This window comes from Diaphorina citri, unplaced genomic scaffold, assembly GCF_000475195.1.
Source record: "Diaphorina citri unplaced genomic scaffold, Diaci psyllid genome assembly version 1.1 scaffold568, whole genome shotgun sequence".
Lineage (NCBI taxonomy): Eukaryota > Metazoa > Arthropoda > Insecta > Hemiptera > Psyllidae > Diaphorina > Diaphorina citri.
In genome coordinates, this window is record NW_007378002.1 from 143,839 (window position 1) to 165,822 (window position 21,984).

General features: G+C 38.0%; 1 protein-coding gene and 1 pseudogene across 2 annotated transcripts; one reads left to right on the forward strand and one right to left on the reverse strand.

Moving 5' to 3' along the window:
* The first annotated feature begins 2,344 nt into the window (after positions 1-2,344).
* Positions 2,345-3,927, forward strand: LOC103510181 (annotated as a pseudogene).
* A 16,965-nt stretch (positions 3,928-20,892) lies between these two features.
* On the reverse strand, positions 20,893-21,973 carry LOC103510169. Of its 2 annotated transcripts, XM_008474814.3 has the most exons (3): positions 21,687-21,973; positions 21,108-21,199; positions 20,893-20,993 (listed from the first exon to the last, which is right to left on the reverse strand). In XM_008474814.3, the coding sequence occupies exons 1-3, from the start codon at positions 21,898-21,900 to the stop codon at positions 20,937-20,939; spliced, it is 363 nt and encodes a 120-aa protein (XP_008473036.1). In that variant the 5' UTR covers positions 21,901-21,973; the 3' UTR covers positions 20,893-20,936. The 2 variants fall into 2 exon arrangements, with proteins under 2 accessions (XP_008473036.1, XP_008473035.1); XM_008474813.2 differs by lacking the exon at positions 20,893-20,993 and having other exon boundaries at positions 21,046-21,199.
* Positions 21,974-21,984: the final 11 nt, after the last annotated feature.

Sequence of the window (21,984 nt, forward strand, 5' to 3'; positions counted from 1 at the left end):
TAAGATTAAGTTGTTATTTTGAGTATCAGGTATAAGATATCTGACCTCTAGACTTCAGCAGTGGCCTTTAGGTTTTTGCCACCAAACGGCTTCCTTCAAAGGGGCTTTTTGCGGAATATTGCTTGAAAAACTAGCAATTTTGAACTTAGAACCATTTGCCTACTGATGCTTTCCATCGAAAAATTACTCTACTTCTCTCACAGGCCATCCTAAAATCCTAAATATCTATAATATCGACTTTTTGGGAATTCCTCAAAAAATCGACCTTTGGTACGTTGGACAATGCGTGTTGCGTCCACCCTGTAAGGGGCAACATAATTAAACATTGCTGCACTTGTTTCATATCTACCTCCGAGCTCCAGAGAAGTAGGTACTGTTTCCAGACTATTAAACAATTATACCACTTTCCTTTCTCCCCCTAATCCACAGTCTCTTTCTCTTCTTCCTCCTTCTTCTCTTTCTCCTTCTCCTCCTCCTCCTCCATACCATATTGCTCCTTCTTTCTCAAATTTTCCTCTCTTAATTATTTTAACATTTTCTCGCTGTAAGTACGTATATTAGAAATAATAAATTTGTTACAGAAATTCAAGGAAAATGGAAATTTCTTTGCCTTCATCCTTTGTTTCCCTCGCTATTTCGAATAGCGCAATGCAAACTAACTGCAAATGCCATACTCAAAACTCATAACGGGTATTTCTTACTTCAAATTAAATTGATCCCGAGGGACGTAGGAACCAGGAATCTAGGACCCGCGGGACTCAAAACAGACGATGAATTAAAAAATAAACTTGACGTAAAAATTATTATTTTAGGAGAGAGAGAGAGAGAGAACCTCCGAGCTCCAGAGAAGTAGGTACTGTTTCCAGACTATTAAACAATTATACCACTTTCCTTTCTCCCCCTAATCCACAGTCTCTTTCTCTTCTTCCTCCTTCTTCTCTTTCTCCTTCTCCTCCTCCTCCTCCATACCATATTGCTCCTTCTTTCTCAAATTTTCCTCTCTTAATTATTTTAACATTTTCTCGCTGTAAGTACGTATATTAGAAATAATAAATTTGTTACAGAAATTCAAGGAAAATGGAAATTTCTTTGCCTTCATCCTTTGTTTCCCTCGCTATTTCGAATAGCGCAATGCAAACTAACTGCAAATGCCATACTCAGAACTCATAACGGGTATTTCTTTCTTAAATTGATCCCGAGGGACGTAGGAACCAGGAACCTAGGACCCGCGGGACTCAAAACAGACGATGAATTAAAAAATAAACTTGACGTAAAAATTATTATTTTAGGAGAGAGAGAGAGAGAGAAAAGCCTTTTTTGAGTGATTTTCTTCAATTTGGTGGTAACCAGTGTGTAAAAAACTCATTAATAAAAAAGTGCACCTTTTGTACGTGTTGTATACCTGTAGGTGTTTGCATCTACTACTATAGATATCGCCAGTGACGTCACCCGACTGAATAAAAGTCGAATTTCAGCCACTCACTTTTCTGCATTTATAAATTGTTTGCTGAATTTTCCGGTGCCTTGGTGTTTTCCACCATGGTGCTTTAGGTTGCTAGACGTGTTAAAATGGGTTAATAAAAGGTTTATAAACACGGAGCACAAACGATACTTCGTCTCATTTTTACGAAGTATCGTTTGTGCTCCGTGTTTATAAACCTTTCAGCATTAACCCATTTTTAGGTAACTCGATTTCGCAAAAAATGTCACTTGTACCCTTTGTGAACTAGGGTGTACAATTAAGGTTTTTGATCGTTGATGGAAGAACTTCTATACGTTATGGAAAAACTGTCTTCCATCTTTCTTCGCTTTCAGGACGATTAGATCCTCCCCCTATTTGGCTATTGAATCTATAAATTCTATTGATAAGAGGACTTGTTGGCTTTCGCCTTAATCCCCCAACCCCCCAAATACCTACAGATTTTTTTTTTTTTTGCGCTCTACCTAACCCTATCACCCTGCTCGTCAGCTGTTCGGGCGTACGATCAAAGCGTCCATAGCGAAGGATAAATTTCTCAAAATAGAGGACGCTAAGAGCTGTGCTGATCAAATCAATAACACAGAGGTAAGTGCATTACTGAAAGCCACCCACGTTGCCAATTTCTGGAAATTTAAGATCTGATGTTCATGTTTGTTTCCGGAACTACTGTACTGAAAACTAGACCTAATAGAATAGGATATACCCTGTTCATACTGCCAGAATGAGACTGGAACGGAAAAGGCCCTTTACTTCCGCAGTTTAATTGTACACCCTAGTTCACAAAGGGTACAAAACTGACATTTTTTTTTTATTTTTTTTTTTTATTTTTATTTTTATTTTTTTTTTTTTGAAATCGAGTTATGTCACCCATTCCTACGTCGCTATGAGAATCTCTATGTGGATGTTCCAGGCTGGTATCGTAAAGTCATTGAAACAAGTGGTGCATCTAGTCCTGCACTCAGTGTTAAGAATAGTAATAATAAACCCCGGCTAGGTCGCGCATCTGCTGTCCCTCTGTCCTCTCCTCAACCATTCAGACGTCAGAGGAATACCTCCGAGTTACAGCATGCTTACTATAGGTCTGCCTCCGTATCACCTAACCGATACTATGTACCGGATCCTTCTAGTAAACTAAGTGAGGAACAATCCCACTCCAATGCCAAGCAGAAGATTACTTCCTATATCAAATATCATCTCGGTGTGGGAGGGAACTCGACACCCCCCTCCCCTCCCCCTAGACACAACAGACACATGGAGTCTGCATCCTCACCACGTCTATTACGCCGGGTCAGTGAGCTAACTTCACATCAGTCTACCTATCACTCACTAACACCTCCTCAGTCTAGTAACAGTCAACCCTCTAGTGCAAACACCTATCACTCGTTAACCTCTCATCATATGCCATCTAGTTCAAATAATCATCATCATCATTCTCTACATCCCCAGTCCTCTAGTTCCAATACATATTACTCGTTAACCCCTCATCACCCCTCGAGTTCAAACCCGTTCCCTTCGTTAAATCCTCATCAAATAAACTCTCAGCCCTCCTCCAGTTCTAACCCTTATCAGTCAAACTCAAACCCATACAATCCTCAATCCACTAGCTCAACTTACCAATCCAACCAAAGTCAAGTCACTCCATCTAGTTCAAATTATCATCCCACCAATCCGTTTGTACAGGTCTCCAATACGAATCCTTTCTCCTCTTACGCCCCCCTTCCTGCCTACTCCCCCGCCCCTCTCCGTCGTAATCTCGAGTCTTCGCCATGCCTGCCCAGGCGACATAATGTCTCCCCTTCCCCTCCCATGCCCCCACCCAGGCGACTATCAGAATGTAACTCCGTGCCTGGTAGTCCGCTCCTCAATAGAGCCAAATATTACACCCCTGAACCTACCAGACGCAATGTCAACTTGGACTTGTGACAAAAGATGAATCTGTTCTCTCAGCTGGGATAGTATTATGAGAGAGCCGCAGCGCGCGTCCGTCAATTAGCGGCCGGCCTGTGTGAAGAACAATAGAATCGAGATATTTACCTGCCCCACCAGCTTAGTGTATCGACACTTTCATTTTAACTATGGACAAATAATTCAACTACAGGAGAAACAGAATTAATTTATTTTAAACAATAAGTTAAAGTTAAGGACCATGTCCCCGGGGTCTTCTAGTTAATCATAATCATTGGCTTTCCAATGTAAACAGTGATTAACCACATCGAACAAAGAATCAATTTGAACAAAATACGGTACATACTTTTAAGAGTTAATTCAACCTACTGACATTGGTTAGAATTTGTTAAGTTATGATAAAATTACAGGAAATCTTCATAAAATGTGTGCTATTACTCCACATGTTTTCGTCAGGATCTCATGTTGTAGGCACTGTTTTAGGAACTAGGTATGAAGAGGAAAAGAAGAAGATATATACTCTTTAAAAAAAAAAAAAAAAATGAATCAATGAAAAGGTTAAAAAAAAATGCAACTCCCAACTATTTAGGTTTCAAATTATTTACTCTCCAAAATTGACACCCTGTTTTCAATATGTTTACAAGAAACAAAAGTATTATCAGACTTTAATATTTCTACTTTTCCGTTGCGCCGGTCTTAACCAAAAGTTTTGTGTCGCATCCTTGTCACATTTGACATCTACATACCGAATTTCAACTCTCTAGCTCTTACCATTCTTGAGATATTTTGTTTACAGACAGACACGGACCAATGGCTGAAACTTTGGATTTAGGCTTTAGGGACCTCAAAACGTGTTTTGACACTAAAAACTGACCATTGAAAATTTGACCCGATTACATATCTTTCTTTCCTATAGGATAAGGAAAGTAAAAAGGAGCTTCCTTTTTCATTGCTATTGTTTCTGACTAATTGCCCTACTATGTAGGTATTATTGTTGTCTAAAATTCTCATATTGATAAAATTTCATACCTACCTTGGGTGGGGTTGAACCCATGCCCTCATTTTTACGAGGGAAGTGTCTTGACCATTACACAACCATATGAGCTGAAATCAAGTATCCTAAATGTGATTCAATAAATTCAATTCAATTCAATAAAGCATTTATTTTGTACAAATGTACGTTTGCTTATTTTACATGGAAATTGTGATAGGTGTGAAAGTTAAGTAAGGATGGTCCCCATCACTATTGCCTTTGATGCACTTAATACTATGAGTTTGAGCTTGATACCTCAGCTTATAGTGTATGAAATCTCATTACCAGGGTTTATATGCAACCTGGAAAACCTGGAAAAGTCATGGAATCTGAAAATCGGCCAAAAATTAAAAATGTTCAAATTATGTTCAGTTATAACTTGTGATTGCCAGGTCCAATAAAACTACAACCTTTTACTTATAAGTTTTAATTTACACAACAAAATCTATTAGGCATCCAAGATATAAGTAGTAGGTACAACAATTTTCCTTTAGGGTTCTAGCAAGAAAAAAGTACATGAACCCCATCTTTGAAAATGAATCTACTTTCATTAGGTACTGATAGTTTCTTTGTATTGGAATGGATATCTAATTATACGTTGTACTTATAAGTGTTAATGTAAAATCATGTACAATAAAAAAAAAAAAAAAATATATATCTAATTCTAATAACTATTTAAGTCTATCTCATTCATTTTGTCAGTTGCTGCTTTTGCCATATTGTTTGCCACAAAGTTAACATCCTTCTTGTTTCATGAATGATGTAAGTAATCAGGGGTTTTGTACTTTTTTCTGTTCTAGGACTCTTCAGTGAATCCATTGAAACTTTATTCTCTGCACAACTAATAACTATTTAAGTCTATCTCATTCATTTTGTCAGTTGCTGCTTTTGCCATAATGTTTGCCAAAAAAGTTAACATCCTTCTTGTTTTATGAATGATGTAAGTAATCAGGGGTTTTGTACTTTTTTCTGTTCTAGGACTCTTCAGTGAATCCATTGAAACTTTATTCTCTGCACAAGCATACAATACATTTTTCTCATGGCTAACTCCATCGATCAAACGCTCTTGGAAATGGAGGCAAGGCTGAGAGCTGAAACAGAACTCAATGGCAGAGAGCCCATGCCTCTTCCCTCGCCATCAGCCAATGGCGGCCCTAGCACTGGACGACGGTTCAATGCCAGAACTCCCAACCAGAGACCTTCCAAGCTCGGAGACATTGGAACTCCTACGCGCATGCGCAAACAGCTTGATCTCCCTGTGAGCATCATACAACAACCGAAACAAATTGATAGTCTGGAGATCGAGAATAAGATGAAGGAGATCATGAGAATGAATGGCATTCTCAATATCAACAACAAGAGATACCAGACTGAGATGAAACATCTGGAGGATCTAGGAGAGCTGGGGAGTGGTACATGTGGTCAAGTGGTGAAATGAAGGAGATCATGAGAATGAATGGCATTCTTAATATCAACAACAAGAGATACCAGACTGAGATGAAACATCTGGAGGATCTAGGAGAGCTGGGGAGTGGTACATGTGGTCAAGTGGTGAAGATGTTACATAAACCTAGTGCAAATTGGAGGTGGACGTGAAAGTAAAGGTGGAGGCGTGATAACCCATGTCGGCATTAACTTATTTGAATCTATACATTCTACAGTGGATTTCACCAATATTTTTTTACCTCCTAGAAAACCTGTTGAGCTAAGAGATAGGCTTAACAGGGCTGTCAAGCTAACAGGCTGTTAGGGGCTAAAAAGAATCCTGGTGAAACCCACCCCTAATCTTTCTTGCTCAATGTTTCTCTCTGAAATATTCATAGGTAGGTACGTGTCGATAATATACCACCCTATATTTTGAGTGTGTGAGTGTCATAGGTAGGTAGTTCATATAACACATGGGTTACCTACTCACACATCATAAGACTTATTATTCACTTTCTAACGTAAAAGGTAAAAGTACTCAATGAAGAAGAATAAATAAAATCATTGGTTTTAGTATAGCGGCCAAGGCAAAATACTATGATGCTGTATGAGAGTGCTACTATATGGCAGGGTGTTAAATCAGTCAATCGAATGCGACAGAGGGTTCAAAAAGGAAATATTTAGCCAGCCTAGTTAGCTTAGTTGGTGGTGCGTCTGCCTTGTAAGCGCTAGGCCGCGGGTTCGATTCCCGCCCGGGGCGGATTTTATCATAGGTAGGTACGTGTCGATAATATACCACCCTATATTTTGAGTGTGTGAGTGTCGTAGGTATGTAATTTATATAACACATGGGTTACCTACTCACACATCATAAGACTTATTATTTACTTTCTAACGTAAATGGTAAAAGTACTCAATGAAGAAGAATAAATAAAATCATTGGTTTTAGTATAGCGGCCAAGGCAAAATACTATGATGCTTTATCAAAGTGCTATATCGCTAGGTGTTAAATCAGTCAATCGAATGCGACAGAGGGATCAAAAAGGAAATATTCTTTCATCGCTTCCAAATCTTTGTAATTTTTCTGTCAAATGCTCCAGATTTAACAAATTCTTAAATCAGAGATACCTAAATAGATTTGATGTATTTAAGTACATACGAGTAGGTATGTACTTACCAGTTTTATCAAAAGTCTAAAAGAAATACATGAAAAACGCTTCAGACAGATGGATTTTGTACACAAAAACGCCTTTTTTTGAGGTTTGACAGAGAGAACTGTAACTGCTATGATCTTATCGTCCCGAAATCGAAGAGAGAAGGAAGACAGGATAGGAGAAAGCCAGCCGTTCCGAGAACGAACATTATCCCATCAGGATAAAATCCGCCCCGGGCGGGAATCGAACCCGCGGCCTAGCGCTTACAAGGCAGACGCACTACCAACTAAGCTAACTAACTTTTAAAAGTGCGATAATACAACTAATAATAAAGAGTTACTGATGCAAAGAGTATGAAAGAGCGTAGGTAACAATAACTTAATACTGATACCTAGTTTTAAAAGATTACCTATGTAGAATTTACTCTTCTTTTTACTTTCAAAATTCCATTCCGGCTTTAGATTTTTTTCTCCTCTTTACCCTTAACTTTCTAGAATTAGTCATATTAATTTGTAAAAGATATTCTTTATTTATACTTTATAGGTAATAACTGTCAAACCTCTTAAAAAAAAAAGGAAATATTCTTTCATCGCTTCCAAATCTTTGCAATTTTTCTGTCAAATGCTCCAGATTTAACAAATTCTTAAATCAGAGATACCTAAATAGATTTGATGTGTACATACGAGTATGTACTTACCAGTTTTATCAAAAGTCTAAAAGAAATACATGAAAAACGCTTCAGACAGACGGATTTTGCGTACAAAAACGCCTTTACTTCAGGTATTATCATCAAAACTTTTCAAACATGATTTCATAGCTTGGCGCCGGAACTAAATTTATATTGTTGATTCGTTTTAAACCTATTACCAGCTCGGTACCTAATTTGTGTTTCATAATGCCTATTTAGATATAAAAATCCATCATCATCAAAAGATTCAAGGAGCTTTGTAATCTTCTTCACATTCCTCTATCTTAAATCCTAATACCCGTTTACTTCTTGAGCAATCAGGCTATTAAACATACTCCTTGATTGGTACGAGTATGTCCTTCAAGTTCCATATGCATTTACCTGTCTAATTCCTTCCTGGATTCTCCACCTGATGACTTTCAAATCTTTCATGTTCCTGCCTTGGTGGTGTAGTGGTCATGATGCTCGCCTGGTAATCAGGAGGGCGTGAGTTCAATTCCAGCCGAGGTGAGGAATTTCATCCTTAACATTATTTGAGGATTTAACTATGTACAATTTTGGTAGTAAACTATGCTGCGTTGAAAGGACTCTTTAGTCCTATTCGAGTAGTATAAAATCTTTGGTCAGATTAGGCACTTTATTTTTAGGAGCACACATCCAGAAACAAAATTGCGGGACGCAAGTATCCTGAGTTCAGCACAACTTGGAACAAGGCTCAAATATAGGAAAAATACTTAATAAATAAAATAATTAAATAATACATTATATTCACCAGGCCTTCTCTCTCCCTCTCTCTCTCTCCCTCTCTCTCTCTCTCTCTTTCTCTCTCTCTCCCTCCCTCTCTTAGTCTCATTCCCATAAATATTTCGACTGTCAGCAATTAAAGTTTCAGCTTGACTGAATTCATTGCGAGGAAAAAATTCTCAATAATAGATAGAGATAGTCGAAAAGTTATTTACTTGTAATTTGTACTGGAATGTGTAGTTTCTTCGCTCTCCTTTTCCTCTCTTCTTTGCCGTTTCTGTTTATCTATCCCTTATCTTTTTCACAAGGTAATTAATAATATTATGAATCAATTGGAAAGAGACGAAAGGACCCAAAAGAAGAGAAAGACTAAATGTATCGAAAAAGATAATGGGGCGACGTGCGCTTCAGCTTTATTATCTACAGGAGGTCTTGGAAATTTGGTTGCACACATTTCCCGATTTTGAAAATTTTGGACCGATTTCAAAAATTCCTCATTGCCATCTCTCATCTCTCAGTATTAAAAGTTATAGCGTCTTACTCATTCAACTTCTCATCTCGTAGATATACTTTCTTTAGAAGCATATAGATATACTTTCTTTAGATAGTCCATTTCCATGTTAATTATGTAGGAATATTATGATTATGATACACAATGGTTTATTTTTGTATTGCTCAAGTGTTCACTTATAATATATCTGTGTAATGTGTATACTCACTCTGGAAAAAGTCATGGAATAGTCATGGAATTTCATTCCTGGGAAAGCGTATAAACCCTGCATTACTCTCCTACAAGTAGTTTTCATAATAAGTAAATTATTAGTAAACAACCTCTTTGTCAGTTCTACTTTTTGCTGTATTCTCCACCTATTTGTCCTGGATTTCTGGAGTCTGGAGGAGTCAACCACTCTTTACTTGATTCTCCAGAGTGTGACCTTTGAACTTAAAGGCCATTGATAGAAGGTGTAGTTTCCCCTCCAGGTAGCATTGGAAACAATACAGGTTTTGCCAAAGAGATTTGAATTTTCGATTTCAATGAATGTATGAAATGAAAATATCTCCCTTAAATGAGAACGAGAAACAGACTGTTTATGTTTAATTCTTGTTTTTTTTTTTTTTTTTTTTCTCATTAAACAAATAGCAAAATGTCACTCAAAAGGCCCCTTTCAGATTTTAACCATTTTAAATAGGTATATACCTAAGCATCCTGCAGCAGCCAATGTGGTTGTACTATTATGTCCAAAGAGGAAACATTCCATATGCATATGCAACTTGAATGGAAAATACAGATCTGCAAGGCAACAAAGATGGGTGTTCTAACTTTACTGTCAGACCTCACATTAGTTTAGGTTATTTGCCATTTGTAGTGTCCCCCTCCAAAAAATTCTATTGTGTTGTTTGTTCAGTTATAACTTGTGATTGCCAGGTCCAATAAAACTACAACCTTTTACTTACCTATAAGTTTTAATTTACACAGCAAATTCTATTTGGCATCCAAGATATAAGTAGTAGGTAAAACAATTTTCCTTTAGGGTTCTAGCAAGAAAAAAGTACATGAACCCCATCTTTGAAAATGAATCTACTTTCATTAGGTACTGATAGTTTCTTTGTATTAAAATGGATATGTAATTCTAATAACTATTTAAGTCTATCTCATTCATTTTGTCAGTTGCTGCTTTTGCCATATTGTTTGCCACAAAGTTAACATCCTTCTTGTTTCATGAATGATGTAAGTAATCAGGGGTTTATTACCTTTTGTAAAGTGTGAAATTGAAAAAAAAATCTTGATAGATAATGGGTAGATTTGTATAGGATTAACCTGACTTTTAGGGCTGTTTGCCCCTATACAATCAAGTAGAACTTTAAGATGTAGGTGTACAAACCTTTCACACTTTGATTGAACAGAACACCCTTCATGGTTGCACTTTAAGCTTCAAGATAAATTAGGCAAAGGACATCTCTTTCTTCTTTCAGGAAAGACAGTGAATCAAAAACATCTGGAATGCATTTTCAGATTTTTCAGTTGTCCAACAGATTTACATATTTACAAGGGTCTGCCACACTATTACAAATCTGCTGAGTTTTGAGATTTGAAGAAATAGACAAGAAAATAAAGTAAAATGAGTATTTGAGACGCGGGGGAAAATGTAGATTTCTGAGGGAGGAAAAAGCGAAGCTTTAATTTTTTTCCCCCCTTCAAAAAAATTTTAAATGGCCATCTGCAGTGAATAAATAACATCTACCTACACAAAATTTAATTTCAGATTTTTAATAAAAAATTATCAACTCACATTCTTTTCTGGAAATATAAATGAAATTATGTAGGTAATAAGATTTATTAAATGAAAAAAAAAAAATCGCAAATTCCCGCGAGGGATTACTCTCATTTCTCCCTCTGATTGATTTCTATCAGTTTAAACGCATTTTTAAAAATCAATAATCAGCTGTGTTTATGTTTTTCTTTTCATGTAAAAAAATAAAAAAAAAGTTGTGGAAAGTGGAGAAAAGCTCAAATTTGGAAATTTGAGGATGATTAATATCAAATTTAATTAATTTCATGCATTTTAACTGCTTTTAAACCTTGTTTTTAATGACATTCGTGTTTTCTATACTGTTCACCATTACAATCAAGTCAATCAACCCTTCCTAGTCCCACAAGTTCTTACAGGATCAGTGTTTTATCATGTCATACTTCAGCACAACCTGAGGGGTCTTCAAATTGAGTTTTCTTCAAGTGGATTTGGAAAGCATGAGCTCTTCTCTTGCTCCTAGCAAAAGCACAGTCTATGTCTGCAACTTACCATTCAGCCTGACTAATAGCGACTTACACAAAGTGTTTGAGAAGTATGGGAAGATAGTCAAGTAAGTATCAGTACATTTCCAACCTTTACATTGATAAGACAGGTACCTAACAACCAAGTTTTAATTTGATAAGTTACACAGGTACCTAACAGGATAAGACAGGTACCTAACAACCAAGTTTTAATTTGATAAGTTACACCCATTTGGATGTTTCATAGTTTTCCTTGTCAACCTTTCGATAAGACATAGTGATCATATTAACCCTCAGGGCTACTGTGATGTTGAAAGAAACTTTGGTTACTTGTTCAAATTTAGATGCATGAAAACTGTCAATAATACATACTACTAAGGGGTGCTGACCCTATCTAAATAGGAAAAGACTAGGAAGAAGAAGACTATGTCTATTTGTTCAGAAGTTGTGTAAATGGAAAATTGATACAAACAGGAGCTGTCACAAATGAGCATTGATTACTATCATAGGGTTAGGTTAATCACAAAAATCTGGTGTGAACATCACACGGCTTTCCTCATCCTATTGAATGATGCTTATTTGGGGTGTTCTTGTTCTTATAGCCAAACTTTTACAATATCTCTAACCGCTTAGTCGGTATAGCTGAAAACCACCAAAAAACGGTCAAAATCTGTCCAAAAGTGGTCAAAATACCACCAACCGCAGCAACCATCTCAACCAAACGTTTTTTGTTGCATCCTTGTCACATTTGTGAACTACATACCAAATTTCAAGTCTCTAGCTTATACCAAATTGAAATGCAATCCTTTAAACCCCGTACATTCTATCGTATTCAATCCAGACAGAAATCAAGTTTACAACTTTGATGATAAAAAACCAAAACCACTGAGTGCCCGATTGAAAAATATTAATTCAGTCGAAATCGATAACCTCCACCCTGTATGTGTAAGAACACCCAGACAGAAATCAAGTTTACAACTTTGATGATAAAAAACCAAAACCACTGAGTGCCCGATTGAAAAATATTAATTCAGTCGAAATCGATAACCTCCACCCTGTATGTATAAGAACACAAGATCCACCCTGGACTTTGAATATTCCCGAGGTTGAATACCTATTCAATGACAAAAAGATCAACATTTCATCGGCGGAATGTACACAGAAATTCCTTAAGTACCTGAACGAACATTGTGATTTCGCCCCCTGCTTCACTGACGGATCAAACGGAATGTACACAGAAATTCCTGAAGTACCTGAACGAACATTGTGATTTCGCCCCCTGCTTCACTGACGGATCCAAATGTGCTGATTCTACCTCCTGTGCATTTGTTTACGAAAACAAACCCTGCAAGATAAAACTCAACTCCATTTGTTCAGTTTTCACTGCCGAAATGTTTGCTATCCATTTCTGCCTGGAACATATCAGTAAGACCTATCCTCGTCATAAAGATAAATTTATTGTGTTTTCGGATTCCAAGAGTGCATTACAATGCCTGCTACAACCTTTCCCGACGAACCCCATATGTTTGAATATCCGAAGTCTCCTCCTGGATCTGAAGTTTTGCCATGGAGTTGAGATATTGTTCACGTGGATACCTAGTCATCATGGTATTTCTGGTAATGTTCTGGTTGACACGGCCGCGAATGAAGCTCACACCTCCCCTGACGTGAATGTACAAGAAGTTACCGCTGATGATATCAAGTCTACTTTCAAACGTGCCCCCTTGACTGAATGGAAGAATGAATGGCAAGCGACCCCTATAACGAACAAGTTAAGATACATCAAAGATAACGTGAAACCGTGGTCATCTTCCAACCGCCACAATAGAAGAGAAGAGGTAGTCTTGTCCAGACTACGTATTGGACACACGTCTCTGACCCATGGACACTTGATGGAGAAGAAAGATCCGCCGCAATGTTCATCGTGTATGGTTCCCTTAACCGTGTACCATATCTTGTCTGTGTGTCCCATGCTAGAAGACTATCGAAAGAAGGTTCGGTTGAGATCCAAATGCCTCAAATGGATATTGTCCGATAATGATGATATTGCCTCCCAAGTCATTCGATTCCTGAGAATTTCCAAACTATTCAACAAGATGTAAACTCCTTCCTCCTCTTTTTTTTACTTTCCTTATCCTATAGGAAGGAAAGTATAGAAGATAATATACCTACTCATGAACTTATGTGTTTATGATGGTCAGGACTCAGGTGCCAGATTTTAATGAATTCAAAGACTGTTTAATCAAGCCTTCCCCAATCAAACCTAACCTGTAGCCTGTACGTTTGCATGCAAAAGTGTAGCAATAAATTAATAACCTGAATGAAAGAGAAATTCCCTATTACCTGAACACCAACCCAACTGTTTATAATTTCAAGTTTAATGCAAGTCTCACAAGTGCATACAATAATCACAAGCTTGGACTAATCCCCGTGTTAGATGCGGCGGTGTGCTAGTACCACATCAAGTTCACAGTCACTATACTGCAATACTGCATAATGGAGTGCATAGCAGTCTGCATTATCCTGAAGGAGAGTGAGAGTAAAATAGAGATCATAGCTTGTTACTAGACCTGTGGTAAGAAACTCTCTTAGTTCATCTAACATAGGTCCATGATTCCAGACTAGTCCAGCTCGTAAGTAATGGCACTAATGACAATGTTCACAAATCTATTAAGATTGATTGGAATATTGGATTAGTGTTCTCTTCAAGGTGTTTTATCATTTTCATCCAGTTCTGTTTTACTACCAACGTTTAGCAAGTAGTCTGCGTCACTCTGCGTGAGTAGCTAGATCAATAGTAAGACAATAACTTCAATGGATAGGATACCTACATACATACATCAAAGGGACGGCCTCAAGGTGGTGGGCTCTTTGTACCTATTTCTCTACCCATCGGAATGTCCTGTTTTCTTGAAATTTTACATAGGTACTCAAATTAGGAATTTTTCAAGCTTGAATCATAAAATCCCTGCAAATTCCTCACTGAGCCTTTTCGACCCTCCATGAGTGAAGGCTCCAAGGCTCAAACTTTGACAGGCCCTAGTTTGAGGCCTCATAAGACCCTAGCTTTACAGTGATTACTGGCAACGATATATTATCAAAAGACTGACAACAGTAACAGTTTTGTTATCCGTGACGACTCACGTCAGTCTGTCATTCAGTCTTCAGCAAATTTGCTAACTGTTGGTCAAATGTCATAGACGATCAATTAATATTGATGTCTGGCATAATTATTCTCATGACGTCTGCTTATTAAGTGTCATATCAATATCCTAACAAACTATTGAGCTTTTTTTTTTTTTTTTTAAGTAATGATGATTGTCACAGTGATAAAAATACAAACCTCATGTGAGCGGAATCTGGAATCATCTAGTTTCTTGTATGCATATTTCATGTCATTTCATATCAAAGAATAAGATGAGTGTCTCGAACAAACTTTTGAGATCAAAGAATCATAGGAGTTATTACGACGCGACGATACGTAAAGCACTAATAAATGTACTCCATCTAGCATGCACTAGTCCTCTGAATTTTAGGACCTTAGATCCAGATTCACTTATAATCGCACCAACCTTGGAATCACAAAATCACAAGCAAAAGAACTGACCTCTGAATGGAGTATTAGAGTACATGAATGACAAGATGATCCAGTCGACTTGTTTATAATTATATGCTTCCATACCAGAGCACCTTCTAGTTCTAGTTTAACTCTCAAGTATAGCCATATTACTCATCCTTAATGACTTAGATGAGACTTAGACTAAGGGCGTTCTCAAAACGGATTGTATAGGGGGGCAAGGGCAACCAAAAGTCACAAAAGATCTAATTAGGTCACAATGATCATGAACTCACCCAGCTTGGTAGGATTGGAAAAAGTCAGCAGGGCGGGATTGCCCAGATGGTCACCCATATACCAACCACGACGTTGACTAACTTCTGTGACCTGTGGTGTGGATTCAACGTTCCATCGCCTCAAGAAATAGCCAGTTCTTGATTAAAGTTTCCCCATATTTAAAGACAATCCTGCAGAGCCTTCCACTCGAAAAACTCGCCCAACCCTGACTGAGTGCATCTGAAACTTTAATGTCATGAAACTTTGACAGAGCATCACCAGAAGGATAATCATTAAAGTGAAGAATCAAGAGCACATGCAATATAGGTCATTGAAAAGGAAAGGTGAGTAAAAAAACTTAAACTCAGCATCATGAACCATCCTTAATGACTTAGATGAGACTTAGACTAAGGGCGTTCTCAAAACGGATTGTATAGGGGGGCAAGGGCAAGCAAAAGTCACAAAAGATCTAATTAGGTCACAATGATCATGACCTCACCCAGCTTGGTGGGGTTGGAAAAAGTCAGCAGCACGGGATTGCCCAGATGGTCACCCATATACCAACCACGACGTTGACTAACATCTGTGACCTGTGGTGTGGATTCAACGTTCCATCGCCTCAAGAAAAAGCCAGTTCTTGATTAAAGTTTCCCCATATTTAAAGACAATACTGCAGAGCCTTCCACTCGAAAAACTCGCCCAACCCTGACTGAGTGCATCTGAAACTTTAATGTCATGAAACTTTGACAGAGCATCACCTACACGAATACAATAAAGCCATTAGACGTTCACTTATTTTACGATTTTTTCAGATCTATAATTTTATTTATCCATGGGTTCATGATGCTGAGTTTAAGTTTTTTTACTCACCTTTCCTTTTCAATGACCTATTTCAGATCTATAATTTTATTTATCCATGGGTTCATGATGCTGAGTTTAAGTTTTTTTACTCACCTTTCCTTTTCAATGACCTATATTGCATGTGCTCTTGATTCTTCACTTTAATGATCATCCTTCTGGTGATGCTCTGTCAAAGTTTCATGACATTAAAGTTTCAGATGCACTCAGTCAGGGCTGGGCGAGTTTTTCGAGTGGAAGGCTCTGCAATATGGGGAAACTTTAATCAAGAACTGGCTATTTCTTGAGGCGATGGAACGTTGAATCCACACCATAGGTCACAGATGTTAGTCAACGTCGTGGTTGGTATATGGGTGACCATCTGGGCAATCCCGCGCTGCTGACTTTTTCCAACCCCACCAAGCTGGGTGAGGTCATCATTATTATATTTAGTGGTGGAGGTTTCTCCCTCCATTTGGCGACAAGTCTTCACATTCATATCAATCTCAATAAGGTCGGGAAAAGCCAGCAGCAAGTCAATAGTCAATACCCACATGGTTACCTGTCGGTATCCACAGAATCAGACGGTAGCACTGGGATTTGGTGCGTTGAACTTGCCATCGCCGCGCCGCTGGCTGTGCCCTATTTACCTCTGACCACTTATCCACCGTCCATGGCGTCCATCCGGTCCATCGTCTTAGAGGACCTTAAGCAAATCCCAGTGCTACCGTCCCGCACTGAACCGATTCAACGCCATTGTTTATTTGTGTTTAATTTATTCCAATCAGGGAACATCACGATCACACAGAATCTAACATCTTTCCAGTCAAGGGTGCAGTAGCTGTTGATAGGAATTTGAATACTTTTCAAGCTCCAAAGTCGGATTGAGTCATTCCCAAGTGAGTGTACTGGAGATGTGTAAGCAGTGAGTGAGTTATAAAAAAGAACTACTCTTTTCAGTGAACTACTCAGTCAGTGAGTCAGATTGTTACTTAACACCTCTAGTGGTGAAATATGGTTTTACATAATATTCCTATTAAATTATGAAATCGCACCACTAGTTATTCGGTGCCAATTTTATCTGCCATAAAAATCTTCAAAAACTGAATCGTTACAATATAGTTTTCCAGTATTCCGCCAATAAATTAGCATTCAAGGTGAAATCATGACTTTGAATTCTTCTCTGCTGTGATGTCAACTGAAGAATTGAAAATTCAGTTCTTGGATCGTGACTTGAAGACATGAAATCGACCTGAAAATTGGCTATTCCTCTTGTTTTTCACTGTCAATTGGCAAGATGGATAGATATGTTAGGACGGATGTTATTTGCCAACATTTTGCGTGATAGTTATACCTGCCTACCATTAGCACATAGGTACACCTGCGTTTTAATAGTTCGGTGAACGATAATTTATTTAGAGTATTTTAGAGGAAATCTTTTAAAGCCCAAAACGTGTCACACTTCACAGCCAACATCAGCTTGGTTCACAAAACTTGGTCAGCGTCCAATGTTCGTCCCTGGTCTCGCTGGAGGACGTAAAACTGAGACAAAACCAGCCCTGTCAAGCCACAGACAATAACACTGGCTCTTTTGAGGGTACCTGACGAGCGCCTTGACCACTATATGTAAGATAAAGAAGGAAACAACATTTAAGTGAAGAAGAGAATGGTTTTTAAGACTCTTCATCCACCACTGTATTGATAGCTTCTTGAAAGAAAAAACTGAATTTAAAATTCCCGATTTAATATTAACTGTTGCTGTAAGATAAAGAACGAAACAACATTTAAGTGAAGAAGAGAATGGCTTTTAAGACTCTTCATCCACCACTGTATTGATAGCTTCTTGAAAGAAAAAACTGAATTTAAAATTCCCGATTTAATATTAACTGTTGCTGTGTTGCATAATCACTATTGTGAACATCCCAGAGACGAGCATGCTTGAAATATTAAATCAAAACATTAACAATCAATGTCACCCTTCGAAACTTCGCCTAGACTTGACATTGACAGAGACATTAACTTTACATACCAGAGACTCTTCGGATGGAATATCTATCCAATAACTGAGTGGTTATGAAGAATTAGGAGGCTTCTTTTATTGTCCAGTGGGAAGTTCAGATAACAAGGGGGTTATTTTTCAGAAGCTGTTTAGAAGCTCTCATCTCACTTATTTTATAGATATAAGGATTTAATTATGTAGCCTACATAATGTACACTTGTAGGCATAGGCAAGCATTTGTGGTATTGATCAAACCTTTTATCAGTCAAATTACAGTATATCATTAATCTTAGAGTATTTCTGTGGTATTGATCAAACCTTTTATCAGTCAAATTACAGTCTATCATTAATCTTACCTTTAATCCTTGACCCACTTTATCAGTATATCCGTATCTGATGGATGATTGTATCGTTACTACAGTCCCATCATAGGCTCGAATGTGCTCTGTATTTGATAGGAAGTTTGCCTAGACTTGACATTGACAGAGACATTAACATTACATACCAGATGATACCAGAGACTCTTCGGATGGAATGTCTATCCAATGACTGAGTGGTTATGAAGAATTATAAGGCTTCTTTTATTGTCCAGTGGGAAGTTCAGATAACAAGGGGGTTATTTTTCAGAAGCTGTTTAGAAGCTCTCATCTCACTTATTTTATAGATATAAGGATTTAATTATGTAGCCTACATAATGTACACTTGTAGGCATAGGCAAGCATTTGTGGTATTGATCAAACCTTTTATCAGTCAAATTACAGTATATCATTAATCTTAGGTACCTTTAATCCTTGACCCACTTTATCAGTATACCTATCCGTATCTAATGGATGATTGTATCGTTACTACAGTCCCATCATAGGCTCGAATGTGCTCTGTATTTGATAGGAAGTTTTCGAGAAAGATTTGAACCCAAAATCATAGCGAATAGCTTCCTAGTGACCAAAAGACCCAAAAAACACAACCCCGACCCAAAGTTGTGACTTCCGTTAGAAATGAATAGCTCACCCCTAAAGGGGATTTGGCTAATATTCATCAGTCACCTTCCATTTCTTCACCACGCTTCTCACACAAAAAAGATTTGAACCCAAAATCATAGCGAATTGTTTCCTAGTGACCCAAAAGACCCAAAAAACACAACCCCGACCCAAAGTTGTGACGTTCGTTAGAAATGAATAGCTCACCCCTAAAGGGGTTTTGGCTAATATTCATCAGTCACCTTCCATTTCTTCACCACGCTTCTCACACAAAACCTTTTGTTTTCCGAATATTAGAATCGGACCAGAACCAAATCGAAATTATGCTGATGAGATCCACTTGTTTCTTGCATAACTCTAATCTACCGTGCAATCCACAACAGAACGGTATTCCCGCACCTCATTACCTGTCGAGACAATAAGAGCAAATCAGCAAATCGTAAAGAAAAGGTTAAGCAGTTAAGTCAAATTTCATGCCATCTTCTGCATATTCTTCTGAAAAGTGTTATGAGTTTGGGAAGGAGGCTTGGGGGAGGTGTTTTTTTTTATTATTATTATTTTTTTTTTTTTAGTTGGGAGTGCCAGTGGAACAAAAATGTTCCCTTGAGCTTTCTAATGTCTATGGTCTAAGGCTACGAACTACGAACATAGTAATGCCATCTACTCGAAAGCAGGAAAACCGTGGAAAGCAGGAAAACCGGTACCAGGCAGTTTACTTTAACCTAAGGTCAACCTGCTTACAACATTGCCACTCCAGCTCCTATGACCGACCACTTCATCCCTAAGCACCTACAGTCTACACTTGAAGTTGCAGAGCTGAAGGGGCTCCTCTGTCTTTTTCAGAGGCTTGCACTGGTAAGTAAGTGAATTTCATTCCATCACCCAATCAAGTACAGAATATTGCAATAGCAGTGTGTTTCACTATTTTCCCACAGAGCCGCGTACTTAACCAGAACTTTTTTGTACCCATCTAGGAATCGAACGCAGCACATTCAGGTTGAGAGTATTGTTGTCTACCCGTCCAGAGACATAGTACCTAATTTACCTTTGGTTTACCCAAACCAACAAGCATTGAACGTCAAAACGTAATAAATTTGAACAGGAGCACTACATTTTTGTTCTTTGACTGGTACAATATGCTTACAAAATGAGTTACACCTACATTCCTACACTTAACATTTCCAAGTGTCAGCTTTATGTTGTAACTTATAAGGAGGCTACACACCCTGCCATACCCGCTCTAACATAATATACCCTCATATAGGTATGTTCGAAACAAGAAGGATAGATTGGGTAGGTAGGTAGGTACATTAATACTTATTACATCTTTAATGCATCTTATATTCTTATACAATACCATCTTCATGATCTACCTTTCATTATGACGGTGTGCCTAATCCATCTAATAAAATCCAGTAAAAATATGTACCTACACGAATAAGTAACTCATTTTGTAAGCATAATATATTGTATAAGTCAAAGAAAAAAAAAATTAGTGCTCCTGTTCAAATTTATTACGTTCTGACGTTCAATGCTTGTTGGTTTGGGTAAACCAAAGATAAATTAGGTACCTACTATGTCTCTGGACGGGTAGACAACAATACTTTCGACCTGGAGGTGCTGCGTTCGATTCCTAGATGGGTAAAAAAAAAAATTATAAACAAATTCCTTAAGAAATGAAAAACGGACGTTTAGCAATTCCACTTCAGTAAATGCATTTCAATGTGTTTCACTATTTTCCCACAGAGCCGCGTACTTAAGTTACAGAGAGTTGCAACATTAGAAACCTCACCTTTTTACTTTCTCGCATAATGAGAGAAGACTGCACAAAAGTGCATCCTAAAAATAACCATAATGCATGCGACAAAGCCTGAGTGCAACAATTATTTCCCTCCCTCTTTGCCCCCCGAACCAAACCTCCTGTATCATACGATTGCCACCCGAAATATTAATATGTAAAAGAACAACCTAGTACATTTACTAAAGGGCCTATATCGTCTCAGTTTACGAAAAGAAAGGAAGTACATATTTTACTTTTACAAAATTTCTCTTGTTACATTTTTACAAAAAATCCCATGAATTTCTCAGCTCAAAACAGGTCCGCCTCATTGTCCCTGGGAACTATGGTTGGCTTTCCATCGAACATGTATCTGATCTTTCTATTTTTTGTAAAAATGTAAATCTCTCACATGAATTTCTCAGCTCAAAACAGGTCCGCCTCATTGTCCCTGGGAACTATGGTTGGCTTTCCATCGAACATGTATCTGATCTTTCTAAGACCAGCTGTTTTTAGAACGTCAGTGATCTCACGTCGGCTCATTTCTGTCACGTCCAAATCAAATATGGTCTTACCTGTAAAGGGGAATAATGGCTTACTTCAGAGGGGATGCTCCAAATTTTCGAAGTCTGGCCTAACCTGTAAAGGGGAACAACGGCTTACTTCAGAGGGGATGCTCCAAATTTTCGAAGTCTGGCCTACAGGAGCCCCAAAACCAAGAAACTTTTTGTTACGAAGAACAAAGTATAAGGTATACAATACATATAATTTTGAAATACGGGTCCCCCACAAATTTTCACCTGGAGGGGTGGATGATCCAACTTATAGACAGACATTTTAAGTAAATTACTAAATCGGGGGTCTCTAAATGCCTGAGCCCCGGTCAGGGCCGTATCCAGGATTTTGTCAAAGGCAGGGGGGCTGAGAGTACATACACTGATGTACCGGGGTGGATGCTCCAAATTTTCTTAGTCTGGCCTACAATAAAGGAGTCAAATAAAATCCCCCCCCCCTAAATACGGCCTCGATGCCTTTTAAATAACAGCTAGCCACCAATCTCACCTTCTTTGTCTTCAAAGACCAGGGTCGGATTTAGGCCGCAGTCTTTTTCATACGTTAAGTTGTTCCACAAGGGCAGATCGAACTTAACAAAGCTTTCGATCTCATTGCTGTGACTGATGAAGGGGCAATATTTGAAGACGATCTTGGTAACTTTGTTAGCACCGGGAGAGTCGAAGTAGCCGAAAAACCGGTCAAATAAAGGCATCTTGAGCATTTTCGTAGTTTTTGAGACGGGGAGTGTGTAGGTGATTTCAAGATACCTAATTTAGAGAAGTTTAATTTTTACAGCTCATATGTA